Source organism: Caretta caretta, chromosome 16 (assembly GCF_965140235.1).
Source record: "Caretta caretta isolate rCarCar2 chromosome 16, rCarCar1.hap1, whole genome shotgun sequence".
Classification (NCBI taxonomy): domain Eukaryota; kingdom Metazoa; phylum Chordata; order Testudines; family Cheloniidae; genus Caretta; species Caretta caretta.
Genome location: NC_134221.1, coordinates 21,887,337 through 21,911,388, shown reverse-complemented (window position 1 = coordinate 21,911,388; position 24,052 = coordinate 21,887,337). Strand labels below are relative to the sequence as shown.

Here is a 24,052-nt window from a genome sequence, read left to right as displayed (position 1 = left end):
TTATGCAGGATTGTTACCTTTACCATCACAGATTAATTTTGAAAATGTAAAAAGTTTGATTTTCTGGAGACTTTTTATTTCTGAATCTGTTTAAAAAAGAACCCCCCCATCCCGTCCCAAACAAACCTCGTTTTCTCCCCCTTCTTCTCCCAGCGGATTCACTTCTTTAGGAGGTATTTTCACTTCCTTTAAATAATGCTGCTACTAACATCTAAAAACAATACAGAGAAATGTAGCAAAATGTTTTTTGGCCTGTTTTGACATCTGATGTTTGTGTTGTCATCAGTGTTTACAAGGGAGTGTTTAGCAAGTAGATTAAAGATGAATTGATTTTAAAAAAAAGTTTGCTTATGGAATTTGCCAATAGGAGGAGCCATTGGGCTGCTCCAGATGACAATTCTTCTGTTATTTCTTTCTTATCTTTTTGTGTCATTTGGTATCTGTCTGATTTCTGCATTTCTTTTAATTGCTTGGGGCTGCCTATAAAGGTCCCCACAGCATTTTACCCCTTCTAACTGCCTCAGCAATCCTCCAACATGGCTTCATTTCTCTGTCCTCTGCCAGAGGCAGGAGGAGAATGACTCTTCCTTCACAAGCTGTCAGCATCACTGGCTGTGCGGGGATTAGTCATGTAAGACTTTTCACATATCTTAACTAACATTACACCATGTCTACGCTACCACTTATGTCAGCAAAAGTTATGTTGCTCAGGGGAGTGAAAAACCACAGCCTTGTGTGATATACATTTTTCCAGCCTAAGTGGTAGTGTGCACAATTCTATGTCAGCGGGAAAGCTCCTGCTGCTCATTGGGGATGGTTTAATTATGTTGACAGGAGACATGTTAATTATGTTGTTCTTCTGTCGGCATAGAGTGGCTACACAAGAGATCTTACATCGGTACAGCTGTTCCACTATAAGGTCTCTAGGTAGACATGGCCTTCGTATGAAACTCCACAACACTGCTAGCCTTCGGGAGCCAAGTGCAAGGGTGCCAAGCCTAATAAACATTGAGAGAACCTAAAGCTAGAGACTTCCACAAATGATATCATATTATTTTCTTTGAGAGCCACTAATTTTAGTACAATATTAAGACTAGAGAGAGTGGTGAAAGTTTTAGAGGCCAGGACCTTACAGAAAGTGTGCATAATTATTAATATATACTACTAGGTATAAAATACAATGCTTTAACACATGTTGAGGGATCCTGTTCGATGTATTCTGCTTCTGCTCAGTCTTTTGAAGCTTCAGAGGCTGTTTTTATTTTCAGCAACATTCACCTAATTCAGAAAGAATTGCTGTTTGCTGAATGCTTTGTCTTCCTTTGCTGGATAATTAATTAATCTACAGGTTTCAGAGGAACAGCCGTGTTAGTCTGTATTCGCAAAAAGAAAAGGAGTACTTGTGGCACCTTAGAGACTAACCAATTTATTTGAGCATGAGCTTTCGTGAGCTACAGCTTTCCACGGTATACATCTGATGAAGTGAGCTGTAGCTCACGAAAGCTCATGCTCAAATAAATTGGTTAGTCTCTAAGGTGCCACAAGTACTCCTTTTCTTTTTAATTAATCTACAGAATTCTAGACTGACGTCTTTGATTCAGTTTTGTTTATTTGTTTGCTGTAGGGCTGTGCATTTTCAGATGCTGATTAGACAGTGGGCGGCCACCAGAGAAATGCACGTATCCAGTATGTGGTGTAGTCTATACTGTGATTTCTGTATTCAGAAAGACTATTTGTTGTAAATTAGTCACTCATTTTCCATCTTTCTCTTATATGACAATTTATTTTTCTTTACAAAGTTCCAACAACTTTTAAATAGTGCTGTTCTTCATGAGTAAGAAATTTCAAACTAAAAATACCATGATATTTCCTACATGTTTTAAAGGCTTCATTTTATGGTAGGGCCAGTTGTGGCTATTTGATAAATCCCCAAACACATGCTGCTTTTGGCTAGTTTGGGAGAGAGTCTCTCTCTCTTTTAATGCTCTCATGTGGCTTTGAAGCTCACTTTAACATTAGTGGGAGCTCATCACACACTGTCTCTAAGGCCAGGAAAATAGACACTTAAAAGGAAAATAAAATGGTAGTACTGATTACAAAAAAAAATCCCATTTTAAATTCCATTACAAAGCACTTGGAGGTGTTTAATCACTTTGAACTGGCTTACCATTTGTATTCTGACTGAGTATAGGACACAAAGGACTAGTTTCTCCATAAGGATGTTGGGAAGGGAGTTCTGTACTGTAAATGCATACTCCAGGGACACATTTTCCTCCAATTATAGTAGTATTTCAGTTGAAGTACATTGAATGTATGCTACCATTGTTACAATGGAATTCTGGAATGATTTTATTTCGTTAGAATTGTTGTATATTGAATACTAAATGCTGAACATATATTTTCACCTTCAAAGTCTGGTGTCATACCATCAGATTTGAATTTGATTCCTCTTATGAAATAATAAGCATATATTATATAAAGAAGGAACAAGAAAAATGTAAATTAAGATTTTATACTAATAAGAGCTGAATATTCTGTTTTGGTACAATGGAGGAGAGTGAAGAAAGTGAAATCTATTGTTTAGCTGATACATGTGTATGGGTTAGAAAAGACAAGAAATATGGAACAGAAAATAAAATGAGCAACACTAAACTCTAATGATCCAAGAAACAAATTACTTTTAAGCAAGGCTACACTATGCATATGAGATATTGACAATAGTACCGCCACCTTCTTCCTAAACTTGTATCACTGACGCAGGTACAGCTCTGGGAATAGTGTTCAGCTTCTATTACAGACCCAGCAGAGGGACCACAAACTGTTTCTTGTGGGAGCCCTGCAGCCACCCACACCATCATTTAAAAAAAAAAAAAACCACCAGGAAAAAAAAACCCAAAGAAAAAAAAATGCAACTTCTTAAAACTTCTGGGCAATAAGAGTAAAAATTATATATTTAAAGCTAATGATTTGGAGGTTTTCCCCTTCTCCTGCTCCAGATTAAATACCTTTTTAGGTTTGTCAGATTTTGAGCTTTAACTTCTTATGTCCCCTTCTCTCCCGTCCCTACCTTTTACTCCCTCCTTTATACATATTTTTTAACTAGCCTATTCCATCCTTTTATTTTGCTCCTATTTATAATATTTGATTCAGGTTGACTTGTGTTTGCTTACATGACTGGCAGGAGGCACTGCTAGACTCTGTTCTCATAAAGTAGGCATCCACTTACTGGTAATTTCCATTCCTAATAGTAAGCAATATTACAGTGTGATATATGCTACTTCTGGTTGGATTCTTACATTCTGAACACTGGTTGCCATAGTTACAGCGGCATTTCAGAATGGCTTTGTTTCAGCAATATTGCTGCACCATGATACAAACAGCTAAACTGCATCAGCCCAATGCTATGAAGTTTTCTATGAATTTTATTAGGAAACCCACATTATCCTGGATTTAACATGAGAGAAGGAATAGAAGCCTAAACAATAAGGGGTGCTTTTAAAACAGTGAGAATTAGAAAAAACATAGACAGTGTGCCCATACTGACCCCTAAGTTCACATCTTTGTAAGAGATTTTTCATTTGGAATTTTAGAAATTAATTTTCCACTTCTGCAAGGATATTTCAAGAAAGATTATTATCTCCTCTGGCTGAAATTATAAGGATTTCTTTCACAGACATCTCTGTCAATCATTCTCAGTCTTCTCCAAATATATTTTCTGTTAGATGTTTGATGTAGATTTAAAGGTGAGTTGAAATGCTTTTCTTAAAGGGAAGATAAAACTAAGTTTAAGATCTCAATAGCTGTATGTGTTAGAACAAATGAATATATTCTAAAGCAAATATATTCTAAAGTCAAATAACTCCTTTCTTATATCTACCAAAGCTAAAGTTGTATTTCGTGTGTTGCAGATGGTATTCTCCCTTGTGGCCCAAAGAACAGAATTTTCTTGCACTCCCATTTCTGTTATAGGCTTCTTTGTCAGTTCTTGTAGGAGGAACACAGTCTGAGCAGTAAATTACCTTTCTGATTATTTTGTAATAATAGTTTCTGAGGCACCGATAATGTTGCACCAGTTTAGCTAACCCACTGTAACTTTGTGTGCGAATGTAGCTTGCCTTTGTTGTTTAAAGTATGTTAAGAGCATCTGCATACAAGGTTGCAATGATAGCTAAATCGGTGCAACATTGCACCTCTAGTATAAACCAGTGCAAATTGTGTGTGTAGACAAGCCCAGGTGGATCTTCAGCTGTGTAAGGTTCTGCTGCCTTGGGAGAGATGTGGGTGGAGGCCAAGGAAGGACAAAGGAAGAATGACAGGCTGTGTATGCCTGACTTTGGTTGGGGGTTTTACTCTACCTGTTAAAAACTTCTGTGTCTGAATAAGGGTTTATCTTCTAATAAGAGGGTGTATGGGTACTCTTTCCCCCACCCCACCCCTGTCTATCCCATTTTTGTAGGGAATTAGGTAACCAGGCTGTTATGTAACTACCACTTTTGTTAACTTGGCTTAGAGTATTGTTGTGGCTTTTATCAATGTGACCATACACAGATGGAGATATCTGATTTTTTTTGATTGTCCAGCAGCCCCAAGGTCCTTTCTTGTCTTCATTACTGTGAGCTGGGAAGAACTAGGATCTATCTGGGATGTCTGCTGCCTGTTAGGTTACCAGATAGGCATCCTAGAACTGGGTTTTCAGGAATAAAATGAAGACAATACTTTCCTCTCCCCTAAATAGTGCTTGGTAAGTCTGGCAAATTGGATTAAATGCCATTGTGAAACAAATAAGTTCTGAGGAACTTGGGAAAGAAAAATAAAGTTCAAAGCACCAAGTATTACAGCCTGCATTGGAGAGGTGCATCGCAACAGCTCTGGTAGCATAGCACCTACCTGCTTCTCTAGAATGTTGAGGGCCAGTTGCAGACAGATGTGAATGTTGGGAAGAGCTCCTATACAATAAAGCACATCTGGATCTAACAAGGACAGTAATGATATAACTGCCAAGAACACAGAGCAGTGACTAATGTAAGAACATCTAGAACTAGTGTACCATGTCCGTGGGGGTTATATTCAAAATAAGCTTAACTTTGTTTTTATTGTCTAAAAAAATAAAAAAGACACTTTCTGAAACTCTTGCATCCTGTGTTATAGCTTCACTATCCCTGCCCCTTATATGTATCCTACATATCACAAAAGATGACTAGGCTGATATTGCTGTTGGGCTAAATTCACCCCTTGTATAACCCATGGAGGTCCTTACATTAGAGACTAGTTCGTCCCTTTGTGTGTTCTCTTGCTGTTACATGTTGGAAGGCTGCACTGACTTCTTCCTGTTCTTATTTTAGAAAGAATTGTTTTGTAGCAGGGATAACTTGACTTGTCATGCTGAATGTCAGTATAGTCCCTGTTTTTCATCTCATTTCATCTCATTTTCATCTCATATCTCAAATGCGGATATAAGGAACTAGCCCATTCCTGTGCTGCTGCTCCATAGTTAAGGTTGAAGTAAGCTTTTCATTATAAGCCTGTCTTTAAACTCTAATCCTAACTTCTCTCCAAATACATCACCATATAATCAATTGCATTTCATAACACCAGATTGATATTCCAATTCTATTAATGAAATGTAATTCTCTACTCCAACATACTACATGATGAGAATTATTGAATATTGCTATAGTGTCCCCTGGGACTATATTTCTTTCAAAGTCTTAACTATACATTTAATAAACAACATATAACAGTAATCCGTATGCATTCAACATCATATTTCTGTTACAGAACAAATATGGTGACTGTTTAATTTGGGTGGGTGTTGGAAATTGGTTGGGGGTATTAGTGAATGATTGTATGGCAGTGTGGAACTAACTGGATCCTTTAACTGTTAATATTTTGTCATTTAATTTTTTTCCACAAAGCTGTGTCGAGTTTTTATAAAGAAAGTATAACTTTTCGGGTGCCTGTCACAAGGCATCTCTTCACCTGCTGTGTGAGTACTGCTGCCTAGCCTTTTCTTGTGGTCTCCTAGCTACAAATCTGTGCAAGATGTTTTCTTTCACCATGTGTGCATTTAATCTTCAGTTTTAAAACATAAAGAACCACAGGTATATAGCAGGAGGTGATTGCCACACAGCTTCCTCTCCTCTCCTCTCCTCTCTTCTCCCATGCTCATCCTCTAAGTCCCTTTTACTTCCTTTTCCTCCCAAATATATATCCTCCCAATTACAATACTGAGCCAATTGCCTCATTAGTCCAATAACTGCCACCCAAGTGTCAGTACCGAAATGGGTTAATTGACTTTAATTACATCTGCAGTCTTCCCAGTACTGTAGCAACCTCAGAGACCAGGATGCTACTGTGTCTCAGTGCGGTATAGCAGAGGAAGGTTAGCTGGACTTCACTGAAACACTATCAACCTTCACATTATAACTTTTTTTTTTTACATAAACATTTTGTTTGGGAATAACTTTTACTCTTCAGTGCTTTCCAGAAGATCATTATGTTGGACAGAAACAAGATAGGTGAGGTAAGCTCTGCATAAGCTTGAAAGTTTGTCTCTTTCAGCAGCAGAAGTTGGTTCAATAAAATATATTATCTCACCCACCTTGTCTCTCTAATATCCTGGGACATTCTGGTATATGAAGTAATAAAAAAGGGCAGAGGAATTATTTGAAATTCTGTAGTTAGGAAGATGACTGAAAACCAAGGGTGAAGTGCTTTGCTTTAACTTGCAGTGATGGGCAACGTTCCCTCTAATTTTTGACTGGCCGTGTGCGCAAAAAATGTCTTCTGTGCAAATTTTTGTGTGTGCAGTGTTTTGCAATGTGCGCGGGGTTTAGGATCTGTGTGTGTGGGCACAGCTTAGAGGGAACAGTGGTGATGGGCCATGCAAATATGATCTGTGAGAGATAATGTGATTGCCTTGTTAGCTAGTAATCAAAGAGGGCCCTGTCTACCATTTTCAGCTGTGACTGACAATCAGCTTGGTCAAAGTTGGTTGAGTAAATGAAGCTAAATTGTTTAAATATACCATAGAGAACAATAACATTAAAGCTGAGTAGAGAATGCATATATATGCTAACATTGGTATATCAAGAAGATGGGAAAGATTCTGAGGAGGGTAATTGACAGGTTCAAATTCTGCTATCAAAAGCAACAAATAGGAAAACAATATAACTTTCAGGTGTGGGAATTTTGAATAAAATTACAACAGCAAGAGCTGTGTCTTGGCTGATGCACAGGTGTGGAGCTCACAACATGCACTGCAGAATTGTAATGTGCATACCACTGAAGCAGGTATTAATGCCTCTAGAGTGGACTATCTGACTTAGTGTGTCAGATTCTTGAAATGGACATGATGTGCCAAATAAAATAATGGGCATAAATTAAGCTTGCACCTTGAATTTATTTGTGTCTCAGTAGATTAACCTTTCACTAGACACAAACAGGAAAATGGAAGAAGTATGTGGCTGAGACCTCAAATGTCCTAGCATTAAATGCTCCATTTATCTATCTATTCAGTAGAGGCACAGCAGCAGAGAAACAGTTTGAAATTCTATGGTAGTAAAAGCTGACAAGAAGCCAAGAGTCACTTAGCTTGTCCGTAACATGATGGAACAGACTGATGTGACCCGCGGGACACAGTTTAAATTAATGGCTTCCTATCAAGAGCTAGAAAAGCCTTGTCAGAGCAGTTTGACTGTGATTGATTGATTATTAATTGGGTCAGAGTTGTGAAAACAAATCTGTTCATTTTATGCTCTCTCTTCTGGTTTTGTTCAGACGAAGATCTGTTTTGTTCAGACTTGGAGGGCATTAAATAAATGGCTTGAAGAGTTAAGATTAATTGTTTACAGGCACAGCCTCAAAGTTGTTTTGTACTGAAAGCTCCAGGGACCAGATTCTCTTGTCATCTCAGCACAAGACTGCGAAGAAAGGGAGAAAGGTGGCTTTAGCTATTTTTATGGTCCCCAAATCCTGTGGCTGTTGTGCTTCTGCCCAGTGCCTGGCATAAATTAGAGACCTGAGGCTGCTTATACCAGCTAACCATAGGTCTGGGTATTATTAGGGTACAAGGGATGCCATAATAATGTCCCCTTTTCCCTCTGCATCAGGTGGGCATGAAAAAAGAGCCATTAAAACATAGAGAGACTCCTCAACGGGATGATTTAAAATGGGTTTAGCTGCCAGAGTAGGCCCAAGGTGCTGACCTGTTTGTTTATAAACTATATTCTGAAGTTTAAATCATGGTTTGGAGCCAGGGGTCAGCAAACTTTCAGAAGTGGTGTGCCGAGTCTTCATTCATTCACTCTAATTTAAGGTTTCGCGTGCCAGTAACACATTTTAACATTTTTAGAAGGTCTCTTTCTATAAGTCTATAATATATAACTAAACTGTTGTTGTATGTAAAGTAAATAAGGTTTTTAAAATGTTTAAGAAGCTTTATTTAAAATTAAATTAAAATGCAGAGGCCCCTGGACCGGTGGCCTGGACCCGGGCAGTGTGAGTGCCACTGACAATCAGCGTGCATGCCGCCTTCGGCACACGTGCCATAGGTTGCCTACCCCTGGTTTAGACACTGAAGAACCTGTGGCATTTCAGAAGAGTCAGGGTGTTAGACCTGCTTTTGGGTAAATCCAGAATTTTATTTGCGTAAATACTCACTTGATTTGCTCAGAGTGGGGAAGTCCCTTTCACCTTCAAACTGTTGAGTAACATTCTGGTGCAAAATGCAGCCATGTTCCAGCCCTGAGGTGCTTACACTTCATCCATTGTGAAATGGTTTCTGTGCAGTGTTTGTAAAGTTCTTCGATATCCTCTGTAGATGAAAGGTGCTATATAAATGCAAATTTTTTTCACTTCATTTCAATTTCATTTAATAAATAAATAAATTGTTCAAGTTTTTAGTGGGAAGGGCAGTCTGAGAACCAGCAAAGAATTTCTATTCTGAATATACCTGTGGAGAGAAGGTTTAAGGCCACTGATTGTCTTTCAGAGCCTAACAGAATTAATTTTCACACATACAAAAACACATTTTTTTTTCCTCTTTGCAGCCTGAATAATAATGAAATGAGACCAGAGCTTTCTAGCTCTGTTATGTTGTGCATGTTACTCCTATGAATTAGGAAGTGGAGAAAGGAATTAGTGTTTTGATTATTTTTTCAAAGTTATTTACTAAATAAACTGAAATTTTAACTAAAGTTGCAAATAAAGGAACAGATTCATGAAAAGTTTCTAACTTTTTTTTAAAATTTTCTTTCTTTTGTCTAAAATAAGTCAGGGCTAATAAGGATTTCTTTCATGGAGGGAAATTGAACTTAACCATAAACAGCCAGAGAAATTGCTGTAGTGTATATTGAGTTTAGTAAGGGCTCAATGTGCTGCTAGAGTTTGTTTTTAATAGTTAAATTGCTTAATTGAGGATGCTAAAATTTCACAGGATAGGATCCTAAAAGTGTTATGACTGGAAGCGGAAGTATAACTTGTTTGTCTTGAAGTGATTTAATCTCCTAGTACAATATCTTCTTGCAAATAATTCTCTATATGACACATTTAATTAATGCACCTACACAGATTCACAGGAGGAAAAGATGTTGATTTTGGATAGGTAGGAATGACTGTGTAATCCATTTGTCAAGAGAATAGCCCTAGAGGAGCGATTTAGAGAAAATTAGTGTGTACATTTTGACCAAACAACATTTTGATTTATGGGTTACATATTGTGTATTTGGGAAATTGACCTCATGAATATAGCCTTTCCTGCTAGGGTTGACTGGTTGAGGTTGAGAGGCTTTACACTGTTTTAATTCACTGCTTAATTTTTTGAATGACCTATCTTTTGATAATAGGAAGCAAAAGTGCGGTATATGTAATTATGGCAGAATTACCTTTTCACATGTGTGAGTGGCTAATGCTGTAGGGATAATTTCTCTGCTCCAGTTGATAAATTCAAATAAACATTTCACCTATGATTGGTCTGTTTGCAAGCTTGCTTGTTTGTTTGTTTAACTTCCGTTATTATTTTTCTTTTCTTTAAAAAATAATACTAATATCCAGAAGAAAATGACAAATATGGATTTCTCATTCATTCTTTATGTACCTCCTATCACAGAGCTAAAAAGCTGTCCATTTGCTACTAATAAAATGAGCAACTTTTATAAATATAATTCTACCAAATTTAGGTCCATTTTGGTCAATTTCATGGCCACTGGATTTGAAAATTAGTCAATTTCACATTTTCAGAGGTTTACATTTGAAATTTCATGGTGTTGTAATGGTGGGGTTCCCAACCCAAAAGAGGGATCTGGAGAGGTCACAAAGCTGGTGTGTGTGTGTGTGTGTGGGGGGGGTAGTTTGCAGGATTGCCACCCTCACTTCTGTGCTGCCTTCAGAGCCCAACTGCTGCCACAGAGATTCCTGCGGTGGGGGGAAGGTACCCACAAGTGGGTCTGGTCTCCCACTGAGAGTGGCTGTTCAGGGGAAGAGTAAATCCCGTCCCTGTCCAGCCCGGGGACTAGCAGCTGGAGCCCGGGGAACCGTAGGAGCCCCCAGATGGGGTGACCTCAGCCCTGCCCCTTCTTCTCCTCTCCAATAACGAGATTTCATGGTGGAGGGCTTATTTCATGGTCCATAACATGTTTTTCACAGCCATGAATTTGGTAAGCCCCTAAGTATATAAATTATAGTTGGCACCTGGTTGATACTGAAAAGTATAGTACATCTTCCTCACTTTGTACTTTAGAAATATGTGTTATTTATTTAAAATCTGGTAACAGGGACGGCCTTAGGGAAAATGGCACCCTGGGCGAACTTGTATTTTGGCATCCCTGACCCCTGTGGGTGTGGTGCCCCCCCATTGTCACTGGCCTCTGTGGGATCCATAGGCTCCCCATCCCTCCCTTTGCCCCTAACCTCTGCCCTGTGCCCCCTTTGCCCCAACCCATGCACCCCCTCCTACACCCCTAATTTCTGCACTGTGCCCCCTTCACCCCTAATCCCTGCACCTCCCTCCTGTGTCCCTAACCCCTGCACTTTGCTCCTGCGCCCCTAACTCTTGCACTCCCCTCCTGCGTCCATGTGGGGTAACAGACCTGGATGCATGGAGCAGCTGGCATTGCTGCTCGCTGCCCCCCTTGAACATTGCTTCTCCATGCACCCCTAGAGGGCTGTGGGGGGGTGAGGAGGGATGTCAGGGCTCCCTGCGTAAGGGCAGGGTAGGAGAGCAGCAGTTTCTGATGCTCGCCTCACAGCCCAGGTTGGAAAAGTGATGCTTCTTGCTCCCCCTTCACAGCCCCCAGGGGGCGTGGAGGAATGTTACAGGAGACAAGACCTATCTGTGCATCACTGCTCCCCCAACCCCATGCTCCTATGCAGTTTGATTTTTTTTCCTGGTTTCCAATGAGGAGTTTTAAAACCATGTAAAGCGACTGTGTTTAAATTTAAACATCCTGTTCTGAACACTCAGTTTTAAGTTTTGAGCCTGAGCTCAAACATATGATTCAGTTTGGTTGAAAAGCTGCAGTCAAATTTTGGAAAAAGTAATACTTTAAATACTGCTAATTTAAATTATTATTAATTTGTGTGTGTCCAGAGTTAAGTTAGTAAATTAAATTTTAACAATAATTATTTACAAAAGAGTAGTGGCAAAGAAGCCCACATCTTTCTCTCGTATTTAATGAGAGAAAGAAAGTTGAATAATTTTTTTTAAAAATAGCTTTTAATTCACACACTAGCAGAGGCCTCAACTTTGATATCTTACAATAAGCTCTTCCCATTAAAGTTGGGCACTAGATATAAAGCGTGGACTTTACTGATGTCCAGAATGCTGTTCTTTGAAGGGCTTATATTTTATTTGAACTTTTACAAAGGTAAGAAACTTGTACATGTAGCCAATCTCTTTCAAAATCTGTATTGTATCTTTTTTCCAGTTTCCATTTGGTCGACGCTTGCCCTGTGATATCTATTGGCATGGGGTATCATTTCATGATAATGACATATTCTCAGGTCAAGTCAACAAGTTTCCAGGTAATTAATCTTGTGCTTGAAGTTAAAGAAATGTTTTTTAAACTGTTTTTCATGCTGTTTCTGAATCATTCACCCACCTTGTTGGTAATATGCTGGGCAGTTACCACTTGTAACGCTCTGAAAAATAGGAAAGGTTTCATCTTATTTTGATCAAAAGTCTGGTGTTCTCATCCTGATGCAAGTAAATGGCTGATTATCTGTTTCACCATCAAGGAGAGTGTTTGGTGCTTGCGTAGTGATGATTACAGTTGGAATAACAAAGCCTTAAACAAATGGTGCCATCTTTTGTTATCTTGAATCTTCCTTGGACCTTTTGTCTAGATTGTGTTCAGTCTTTTGCACTCTCCTGTTGATAGCTTTCTGCAGTTATCAAATATCTAAATTCTTAGATGCAATCATGATAAGGGGTAGAAGTCGCATAAAGTACACTGGATTTGGATCCTGAGGCTTTGATCAAGTAAAAGGGATGCTAAAATTAACCAGTAATTAAGTAAAGTGAAAGAGCGTTTTGGATGCTACTGAAAGCCTTCATTAACCAGAAGATAAATATGAAATGAAAACGGGCTTCATGGCTTCTTATGTTGGGAGTGGACCCCAGAGCTCAACTATTGCCCAGATAAAAATCTATCAGATCAAATCATGGTCCAATTGAAATTAATGGCAAATTTCCTATTGTGTTCATCAGTAGATACTTTGATTCACAGTATACCATATTCTTCATTTGTGAGTAGTTTTATATTGAAAAAAGATGTTCAAACTGGATCACTCTGACTCATGTTATTGGGCATGTTTTATGAATCAATAATAATTAGAGATTTAGTTAAGACATAGTATGAATACCAGAATGGGTAACTCAAGCTCTTTATGGATTGAGAGTATAATGGGACACTAAGGAACAGTACATATATAGAACATTAATTCAGAGAAACTTGATCTTTAGGTTGTAATTAAATTAAAATAATTTAAACAATTCTTGTGTGTCTTGTAACATCAGTAAAAATGCTATTTCCTAGAGGATTTGTTTCTACTAAAAAAAAAAAAAAATCTATTTTGTATTGAGCTCTGGCTTGTTTCTGGGAAAATCTCAAAGCACAGTTCCTTAAATGGATTTTTTAATATTGAAGAGTTCATGTCAACTCTCATCTTATTATGACTATTCTACTTTTTTAAGATCCGTTATTTCTCATTCAATTCCAGCATAGATCCCACTGAATAAGAATTAAGAGCTTAGGTACTGACTTATATAAGTCCTTCACTTCAGATATATTGCTACTGTTAGTATGCTGTGTGAGTAAGAAACCCCATATATAGAACTTTTTGCTCCACTTACTGAGTTTTGTCTGATTGTGAACAAAAATATAGACAAAAGTGGACAATACACCTACACTGGTATAGCTCTGTAGTTTTCTGGTTGTTTAAATCTCATGCCATGTGTATGATATTTACCCTAGCTGTACCCTGCTTCCCATGTGGTGAGCAAGAAGGATGCAGAATTGACAAAAACAGGTTAGCGAGATCCTGAAGTCCCTTCACAAGGCACTTTTAACTCCCAGGAATGTTAATGGAGCCTGATCCCATGATCTGCTAAGCACCTCCTGTGAGGTATTCAACATTTCCAACTCCCATTTACTTCCATGAGATTTGAAAGCTCTTGGCAGAATTGGGCCATTGAAAGACTAGACCTCACAGTTGTTTTATGTGAAACTGTAATTGTTTAAATAAGGGTTAATTGTTTAGGAAGGAACAATTCTAATTGTCTGAAGCAATTGATGTCTCCTGTTCCTTCTCTGCAACACTGGCAAAATAAGTTAAAAATTCCAGACTGGAGCAAAGAGTCAGTTAATGTTTCGACAAAAATTCTCCTTCCTTTATTCCCATTTATATTTGGGCAACTACCTTAAAGCTTTCCCAAACCATGTGATATGGTGCAGTATAAATAAATACCCAAGTAAAAAGCTACAAATCACTCAGTATCACTTGTAGCTTCAAATATTTAGTTATCTATTGGAAACAACGGCCAGAGCACATAAACATATGGTAAGTAACAACACACAGGCTTACTTTACTTTGCTGCTCAGAGCAAAGCCTAAGTGAATAATCTTGAACACTTCCAAATACTTCTTTATTTTCTCCAGGCATGACAGAAATGGTGCGTAAAATTACCCTGAGTCGGGCAGTGCGAACAATGCAGGATCTATTTCCTGAAGAGTACAACTTCTATCCCCAGTCATGGATTCTGCCAGAAGAGTTTCCCCTCTTTGTTGCTGAGGTAGATCAATTTTCTCCATACTCTCTGAATAATGCTGCCAGTAAGATATTTGCAAAAAGAAAAGGAGTACTTGTGGCACCTTAGAGACTAGCAAATTTATTTGAGCATAAGCTTTCGTGAGCTACATCATGCATGCATCCAATGAAGTGAGCTGTAGCTCACGAAAGCTTATGCTCAAATAAATTTGTTAGTCTCTAAGGTGTCACAAGTACTCCTTTTCTTTTTGTGAATACAGACTAACACGGCTGCTACTCTGAAACGAGTAAGATATTTGTGACCATGTCATTCTTCACTTACTTTACTTCCATATTGGTTAGACTGTTTAAAACTACATTTGTATTCCACGGAATCTATCCACCCTTTTCAGTTTGCCTCAGATCAGACATAGTTTAATTGAGCTGCTCTTACTTGTTATGCTCTAGAATTGATATCAAAACAACATTGCTTCCTCCTCACCACCAAAAAGGGTATTTGAATGTTAAACACAGCAGAAATTTAAACTCCTTTCCCCAGCATATTTTACTGAGTTTAGAAAGAGTGAGTAGCAGAATGTTCTGAGACTGGACTCTGTGGAATGTGACATCCCACCAGTGTCATTGTCACTGAAGTCTTTTTAATATATCCTGTGTGTTTTATATGAGTCCTTCCAAGCAGTCTCTCTTAATGTGTTTGGTGTTTGTATATACTTGCATATTCCTCTGTGTTTAACTGGTGTTTGAAGGATTTGTTTAAATGTTCAAAATGTAATAAAACTGTTTTGGTTTTCATGAAACCCAGAAAATTTTTTTTTGCTTTTGTGTAACGATTTATTGTTTTGTTATTGCTATTTTAAAATATTGTATGTTTTTATTTTAACCTTGTCTGACTCACCCAGTGCATTCTTGCATTCTACAGTATCCTCTGCTTGGAAAAGTGAGCAGGAAAAGGTATAGATTTTATTAGACCTTTACACTCTGTCACTTTTTAATATGATACTTTTTATCAGCAGTCCAGTTAAATTCATGATCATCTTCTAACGTGTACTCTTCCAATGTGCTGGGTCATCTTTCTGACACTTTACTAATGACAGTAAAAATGAGTAAGATTCATATAGTATCCTCAGCTGTCGATGTAAAGCAGATTTGTAAAAGGAGGTGTAAATTACAATCAGATTAGGTATTGCAAGCACTTGAGTGAAGACCATTTGGGAGCAAACTTTCCAAGTAGTACACTGGGTTGTAACTGATTCCTGAGAGCCATGCTGACTCCTAGTTATTATGCACTGATTATTTGGGCAGCGTGCAAATGCATCATACCGTAGAGCAATTTAGAAGGACAATACCTTTATGCTGTCAGCAGGTGGCACTGCAGATAAACAAATATTGCTCTCTGTGTAAGTGCTCATCAATGTGAAGACTATTTTTGGTTTCCATTCCAAGAAGAGCAGATGTCCAATAAAACATTGCTTGGAGTTTCTGTTGCATGTGTTCTTCCATCTGTGTTTGAGAAAAGTATCATTTTTGTTATCAAACAATATAGTTTATGCTGTAAGAGTTTGTTCTACTTAACAAAATGTTTGCAATGTAAAAAATAAATAAAACTCTGTATCATAAACCATAAATGACTGGGTGGAGCTTGGAGAACATGTCACTTGTAGCTTGGTGAGGCCATTCCCAACAGGAACTCTCCATGCTTTGCTTTTTCAGTTGTTTTAATTGTTGTGGGAATTTAGTGCTGGTGAGGAGTTGTTGGCAGCCCTTGGAGATTGAAGTCTTCTGTTTATCCAGACAAGTACTATACAGAATGGGCAACATCTGCACAACCTTCCCCACATTGTTCTCCCACTGTGCCTTAGCACTGATATGGCAAGATGACCTCCGAGTGTGAGAGGATAATTCAGTGTCATCCATGTTTGTGGCCTTGTGATGTGAGATATTGTCTCTTGGAGCTAGACTCAGACACCAAACAGCTATAAGATTTGTCTGTATTTGAACAGGCCACCTAAAGTTGCTATATCATTACCAATTCCCTGAGCTCTCAGAGTTCCCTCCTTCTTTCTGCTGCGTCCCCACAGCGTGCCAAAATAAAATCTTCTGTTACATATTTTAACATTCCTCAGATTCTATGGACAAGACTCTGTGGTCATATTGTGGATGTGTATAAATAACTGGACCAGACAAGTGGTGTCCATTTTTTCCCATTTCTGTCCTCCCCCAACCCTACTCCCAGTCAGAGAATACTGCAACCACTTCAGTAACATTTTCCCTGATTTAAAAAATAATAATTGGCAAGAGAACTGCCATCTTGACAATTTGGTGCATTTGGGAAATACCAGGAAAATGGCAATTCTCTGAGCATCATTCATATGAAATTGAAATAGTGACAGGTATTTCTAACAATAGTTTTAAAAGTTAACTTTTCAGTCAGTATATATAATTGTATATTATATACAGTATATTTAACAGTAAAATATTACACCTACCCTTTGTAATTTGTCAGATGCCCAACCACTTCAAAGAAGGAGTGATATTCTGTTTATTCTGTTACCAAAAGCTCTGCAAAATTTGTCTTGATGCAATAAAGAGTTTCAGAACTTCATCTTCCCACTAGCTTTAAATGGTATTGCTTTTACATAGGCCCCTTACAGTTGCCTGTCTTGGGCATGATGAATAGGCTTTTTTTTTTTTAATTTTTAATAAGATTTTAGACAGTGTAATTTTCAGGCAGAGCATAATATAGGTTGTGTTAATCTGGTTTTCTGATGTTGGAGACCTCATAAGTATGGGCATTCAAGTCTCTGTACAGTCAAATCCAACAGCGTGTTTATTTAATGTTCTTGCCAAATCATCAACTAAAATATTTCCATCAAAGGGAAACCTAAAGAGAAAACCCATAATTGTCCCAGATTTTCAACCAGGTCTATATCTGGCTTCTCAATTTGTACTCCAATTAATTTTGCCCATAGTTTTTTGTGTGTGTGTTTAGAAAATGTAGACATCTAGCTACCTGACCTGAAGGAGAATATCAAATATGTAGCTCTTCTGTGATCACTTAAAATAACGGATGTGAACTTAATCCCTTTTAGTATTCTAGACTTCACATTTTAGGCAGTGGCATAGTAGTGTTCATTTTCCAAAAATTACCTAATTTCTTTATCTCCAAACTGCATTGATGCTTCCATGAAAGGAATTTTTATTTCACTGAGATTTTGGTTACAAGTGGGACCTTCACTTTGGAGGGGTTTGAAATCTGTAAAGATGATTTCATTTGCTAAGATCCTTGGGTATCTTTAGAGTGTTATCCAAAGAAGTTAAATCAAAACTTATCTGGATTAAGCCAGGGGAACACCACACACCTCCCCACCCCTGAATAAAACCTGGAATGAGACTCAGGTTTCCTTTGTTCAAAAACAAAAAAATACATTACACTAATCAGTTTGGTTTCTCTGAATCTCAGGTTAATAAACAAAGGTTGAGGTCTGGATTTGCTACATGTTCTCTCTGATTCTGGAAAACTCCATGGTCCACTTCTTACGCATTGTCATGAAGTGTGAAATCTCTTGCACTTTCACTTAAGGGAACATGTCTGGTATTAAACTAGAGTAAATTAGTTCTTAGGGAGCAATATTACAGGATGAAAACAGTCAACCCTGATTGTATCAGCTTGCTTTGTTTCATACTTTTAACATTGCCAACAATACAGTATTTTAAGTCTACCCATTATAGGTACTCATTACAGTTTCTTTATATGGACTAGCTTCAGCCCAAAGATATTAACTAGTCTATGGTGTTGAACGGTGCATTTCTTGAGTAAGCCATTTTTCCACCTGGCTTATAAAAAAAACATTTTTTCATCACATCAGACATAGCCGTGGAAGAAAATTTGAAATTCAGCTTGCTTAGCAGATCTGGAAATATCTCAAGGGTATTCACTCTTAGCAGTTTGTCCTGTTAAATAAAATGAAGGATTCTTAGACTTATCTTGGTGTTTCCTTGTTAAGAATCTGTGTCAAACAGAATTGGAAGCTAGTGGGCAGATATCATGGTGGTGGTTTATTGCCTGCCAAGAAGACCTATTTTGTGTTCTAGATCTCATCCTTTTCTGTAAAAATGTATGAACTTTGCTTGAAGTCCAAATTGGATGTCGTCATCCAAGGTTTATTCCTTTACTATACTCTCCACTCCCCTTGGGTTTGTATAAATGGGGAAAATAAGGCATGTCTGAAGATATTAAAATTATGTTTGTTAAAAACACAACTTTGCCCAAGGTGTAGATGAGGTCAGTCATGCTGAAAATGTATTATATGGTCATGGTCAGTCTTAGGCCCCTTCTCTCCTCCCAGTGTTGACCATGACCAGCTAACATGTTTCCAAATACAACATGCCTTAAGTGCAAAGTTGTGTTTAAAATTGTTAGTTAACTCATTTTCCAGCATGACTTATTTTCCCAGTCTACACAAACCATGACTGGTCAAAGAAAGTATTTGAAGGCTTCTGCTGGTTATAAAGAAGACCTTCAAGACCAAGAATTCTACTTCCTTGAGGACAGTCAATCTGCTGGAAGGTAGATTGATCCATTCCCAGATCATCATCCTCTCTTTTACGTCTTGTTCTTGTTGATTGGTGTATGTAAGATATGATGGACTGGAAGGCTTAAGGAGAGCAGTGAGTAGTTTCCAGGACAGGAACAGAGGTTTCACCTCACCTGGAAATATAGGGAAATGCCTTCCTGCTTTATTACTAGTCTTGAAATACAAATGACTAAGAAAAGTATATAGATAAAATCCAGACATCTGTCAGTTTCAATGGATTTACCCAAATGTCTGTGCAAGTTGAAAAATGATGCCCTTTCCGGTGAAAATGGATGAATTCTGGAAGGAGTTCAGTAAAGGGAGGTTGATCTTCATTAATAACACAAATAGGGGCTTTGAATTAGCAACGTTGCTGTAACTAATAATTTTAGCCTTGGGTTCTGAATTTCCTTTGATGGGCTACCCTGACTGTGTGTGTGGGATTCCTTTCTCATTCTTGCATTTTGCATTCTCTCCCTGATATTTTCTGTAACCAGCTTTGTCTTAAATGTAACAAATCTTCTAATAAACCAACTCTGCCATTTTTTTATGAGGCTGAGTGTGCTGCATCTGTCCTGAGCCAGCATGGATTGAAGTGTGATTCATCTGTGTTTTGTCCAGACAGACTTTAGTCTGAGACACTTCTCGCTTTTTCTTTGGTCAGAGAAATGAGTTACTGTCATGTCTGATGTTGGAGCATACAGGATGGAAGCTTTTTGCTTGAGCCCTTTGAAGATAACAGGTTTGGAGCACTTGGTTTATTAGTGCTGATACAAAATATTGGCCTCTGTCTGAAGGAAACAGGTGTTTTGTTCTGAACTTGAATAGCGGTTGAAATGATGTTTAAAATACAATATTGCACAAGCAGGTTGCCACCGTATCCTCAATATAGTGGTTCCCAAAAGCACTTTCCTCTTTAATAGAGAGCCTGTGCAGCAGAACAGAAAAAGCCTGAGGCAGGAGCAGCCCGAAATGGGGAATGGGAGACAGACAGATTGTCTCTGTCCTTCTAATGGCACAAAAGTGTGTGTGTGTGTGTGTGTGTGTGTGTAAAAAATTATAGCAGGGAGTTTAATGTATAAGCCTAACCAAATACCCCTTTTGTGACATTAACTTTCTAATAGTGAATAAAAAACTGGAATATTATTATGGAAAGATCTATTCTGTAGTTTAACATAATTGAGAAGACAGTTATTCCCTTGTGGATAAAAGCATCAGAGGCCAAATTCTGCTTTCCTTATTCTCCCATCCCAACTAGTCCCATTGATCTAATTGGACTTGGCCTTATGTAGAAAACATGGGAAAATATCTGCTGTCCATTGCCTCCCTATCCCTTGAAGTGACCACCTATTCTGATAAAGGACCTTTCATTCCATTAAGATTAATTGTCCCTGAGAAAATCCCTAGTTTAAATAATTAGATTTGAATTCACACAATAGTGAAGAGGAAGAGTGGTGTGGTTCCCAATAAAGTAAATGAGTCACATGGGAAAAACTTCTGCACTATCCCCTGAAAATCTGAGGGCTGGTATAAGAGAACTAAGTAGTGTGGATGGATTAGCTAATGAAGCCACTAGAAAAAGACAGTCACTCCTGAAATTCCATGACTTTCCTAGTGATAGCCAGCCTTCTGCTATGTCCCAATTTTTTTTTCCCTCTGCAGTACCAGGACTGCTTGTGGAAATCGATCGACTTTGCTGGTGTCTCAGGATACCAGCTAAGGAAGAAAAATAATCTCAGAGCAGTGCCAGAGAGAGGGCAGGCTACTGCTGTGAACACATGTAAAACAACAGCACCAGCCACTTCCTGCGTATTGCTAGATTAATTTAGTTTGGCAATTTAATTCTGCCTCTTTCATTTTCTTTTTTTGTTTTTGTTTTTATTTGGTGATGTATGAATTCAAGAAAAGAACAGAATGTACTAAGACTATTCCTGGTATTCAAGAAACTAGTGTAGCTTCCACCTGCTTTGGAGAGAGAAGATTGTTTGTTTGTTTGTTTTTAAAAAGTCTCTTGAAGACTTGAACCACTGGATCTCCTGTGTAGTAGACAGTGTAGCCCGCCGCAATACATCCTGCGCTTACCTTGGCTGCCCCTGGTTGTTTGGGGCTCCTTTGTCTGCATTGTTCTGAATTTCATGGTCTCCTGCCTATCGTTCTCTTTCCATGGGATCTTGGATTTTGTAAGGTGGTGGTGGTTGTTTTTTAACTGGAAAACACAGAATGTGCCTTAACACTTTTAAAATGTAAAATATTTGTGAATTAAGGCTCATGAAAGTGGCTGGAAAACCAGCCCTGTGGACTGTAGCACTATCGTAGATCATATGTGGCATTGACAGAAGCAGTGCAAGCTTTCTCACATTGGCTCTGTCACTGAACCTTAACCCTAAACTTCAGGAACCACCTTTTAAAGGGTGAGAGAATAGTTCAGTCTCATTCAATCCTTGGCCTTTCTGCTGAGACTGTCAACAAGGTTGCCAATTAGAGCCAGCTCCTGGTAGTTTTATACCATTCTTGAGATGTACAGTAAGGATCTAACCGTTAAGTGCATTTACGATCCCAAACAACCATAATAGTAACAGCCATTGGGCATCACTGACATTGGCTGGATTTGAATTCCTTATGTACATGAGAGAGATTCCCGAGTCCTCCAGTTCCCAAGTAGTTTGATTTATCCTTGGCATGCCCATGAATTCTGTAGCATGTCAACTTCACTAACTTAAAAATTTATCTGTGCTCTTTCCTTTCCTTGTAACATGTTGTAAAGCATGCTATATTTTTGAATGCTTTTTATTTTAGATTGCTCTGAAGCTTTCCTGCCCCTCTATCACAATTTTTGTTGTCCTTCTTGAGACCTGACAGTCTCTCTAGTTTGATTTTATTGCGCTGTACGGTGAAAATAAAACTTAGGTAGTAGGAGTTATTGATGCATCATGAGGGATCTATATATCCAGCTGTATTGTCAGGTCCTCCCAGTGACCTAGTTACTACTTTTCTGGTTTGTCCTCTTAAATAAAAAGTTGAAGTTCATGAGGTTTTATTTTTTCTTAGGAATGTAATAATGTATGTTCGAAGGTAAAAATAATTTAATTATATTGTCTTTGAAAGAATTGACAGAAGAGGTGCCGTTTACAAATAGGCAGATCTTAAGCCCAGCGATTAGTTATCAGTATCCTGTTAAATTCTGATTCTTTGCATCCAATTAGGAATGTTGTTAGCCTCCAAACACTACTTACTAAATGAATGTATCAACTAACATGTGGTGTTCAAAGGCCAACTAGAATTAAAAATAATTATATTTTGTCCTGCCAAAATACCGCAGTCTCTTCTAAGAGGGATGGTCTGATTTTCTTACGGATGAGATCACTGGTTCTTTAGGAAAGAAAAACTGGCCAGGATGTTTTTTCGCTCCTGGGTGGAACTCATGCTGACATGTAAAAAGACATTTATTGATGCTGGTCCAAGAAGTTATTACAGTAGTTACCATAGAAGTCTGTTTACCATCTTCTGTTATTACCGCCAGCACTGTTAATGCAACCAAAGTTAAAAGCCTGCTGATACTGATGTCTGGAAATTACAGAGGACCAGGCAAAAACTCCAAATCTATATGCCTTCGAACTTTGGGGGCATTTGGGTCCAGATCTGAACTTCGTAACTCCCATTCACTGTCATTACTGCTGTTCTACACTTGTGTGTAAATGGAAGCTTTCTGCTGCATAACTGACCTGCTCTTTCTACCTGCTTCATTTATGCTTTTGAGCATTATAGGTCACCTCTGGAGTTTGGTAGAGGGTTTTGGGTTCTGACAAGACCACAGCTAATGGTAGCAGAGATGGGATATCACAGGGTGACTGGACTTTTTAAAGGGAAAAGGGGCCTCAGCCCACCTGTGACAAGATCAGCTCACCTCCTCAGGTGGTTAAAAATAAATGAAGAGGCCAGGGCTGACAATATAAGGGAGGAAGGGACAGCCTTCCTGGAGCGGTCCCTAGAGAGAGACTCCCACTCAAGCTCCTAATTCTCCAGTTAGGAGGGCTGGGAGTGGCAGTATGCCAGAAGCATGGGGAACTGCAGCTGACTGAAGAAAAGTAGCTGTAGGTAAGTGCTGCAAGGAATAAAGGGACAGTTTGAACGAACTGAATCCAGTACAGGGAAGCAGGACTGGGGGCTCCTGTATCAAGGAGAGAGAACTATTGGACCTGTGCAACCTTGGATGAAGCTGGCATGAAGTATTAATATGTGTCTGAGGTAATTACATTGATCCCTCTCCAGAAGGGGAATGTTTTAGAATGCTGTGGACTGGGTGAGTTATTGCAAAGCCCCATGAGAGAGGGAAACTGAGACAGGGTGCTGCAGAGCCACCCAGCCATGAGGGGGCTTTTGGGAAGTGGCTGACCATATTACATAGGGATTTGGGGTTACCATGCCCTATATTCACCCCAAGAATCTAGGATACAGATTCTGTATTACAGAGTTAAACATTTCCCTGGCATGATGGCTTGCATTACGTATCATGGAGGCCTAAGTATCAGTCAAACAAGTGTCAGAAGTAATCAAGACTCATATGCCTACTCTGTACCGTAAGCAAAAAGGACATTGCTACACTGGAAGGAATCTGAAAAGAGGCCACCTGTCTACGAGCAATGCTCTTATGCCATGTCTACATAGGGACCCTCTGGAAGTCAATGTGCATAAATTAAAGCATGTTAATCCCCATGTGGATGGTCTCAATCAAGAGCCAAGTGGCCTTCGTTTGCTGTAACTTAATCCTCCTTGGATGAGAGCATCCACATGGGGAGTGGGAGTGACAGGGCAGTTAATGCTCTTTATATGCATTCTCATGTCACACCTTGATTCAGCTTAATTTTCCCGAGTGTCCCCATGTAGACATGGCCTTAGTAAGCACTACAAAGTCAATTTTCTTTCATCAACAGAGACCTCTTTTGTAGGAAGGTGCTGTGAGCCATGGTGCCAAAATGAACGGAAAGTATGTGCTTTATGAGGTCCATCTTAGTCCTATTTTCCTACCCTTCACTCTCTGCCTTGGTGACTAGCTGCTTTCCGTTTGTGTGCACATTAGGGGATGAAATATGGTAGAATGGAGTATTTCTTACCCAGTAATTTCTCTTCTAGTAATGGCATCTCCCTCTACCCACCCCAGTCCAACCCACACTGGTTATCAAGTCAATAGCCAATATGCATTTCTGCAAAGAAAA

General features: G+C 38.7%; 1 protein-coding gene across 2 annotated transcripts in view; it reads left to right on the top strand.

Moving 5' to 3' along the window:
* TTLL11 (tubulin tyrosine ligase like 11) overlaps positions 1-24,052 on the top strand; it is a 116,814-nt gene that overhangs the window by 8,502 nt on the left and 84,260 nt on the right. The window contains exons 2-3 of one of the 2 annotated variants that reach the window (XM_048823322.2): positions 11,925-12,021; positions 14,157-14,290. The exons of the other annotated variant lie outside the window; for it this stretch is intronic. Of the exons in view, the coding sequence (XP_048679279.2) occupies positions 11,925-12,021; positions 14,157-14,290 (231 nt within the window). The remainder of the gene's footprint in view (positions 1-11,924; positions 12,022-14,156; positions 14,291-24,052) is intronic. 2 annotated transcript variants of the gene reach the window in all.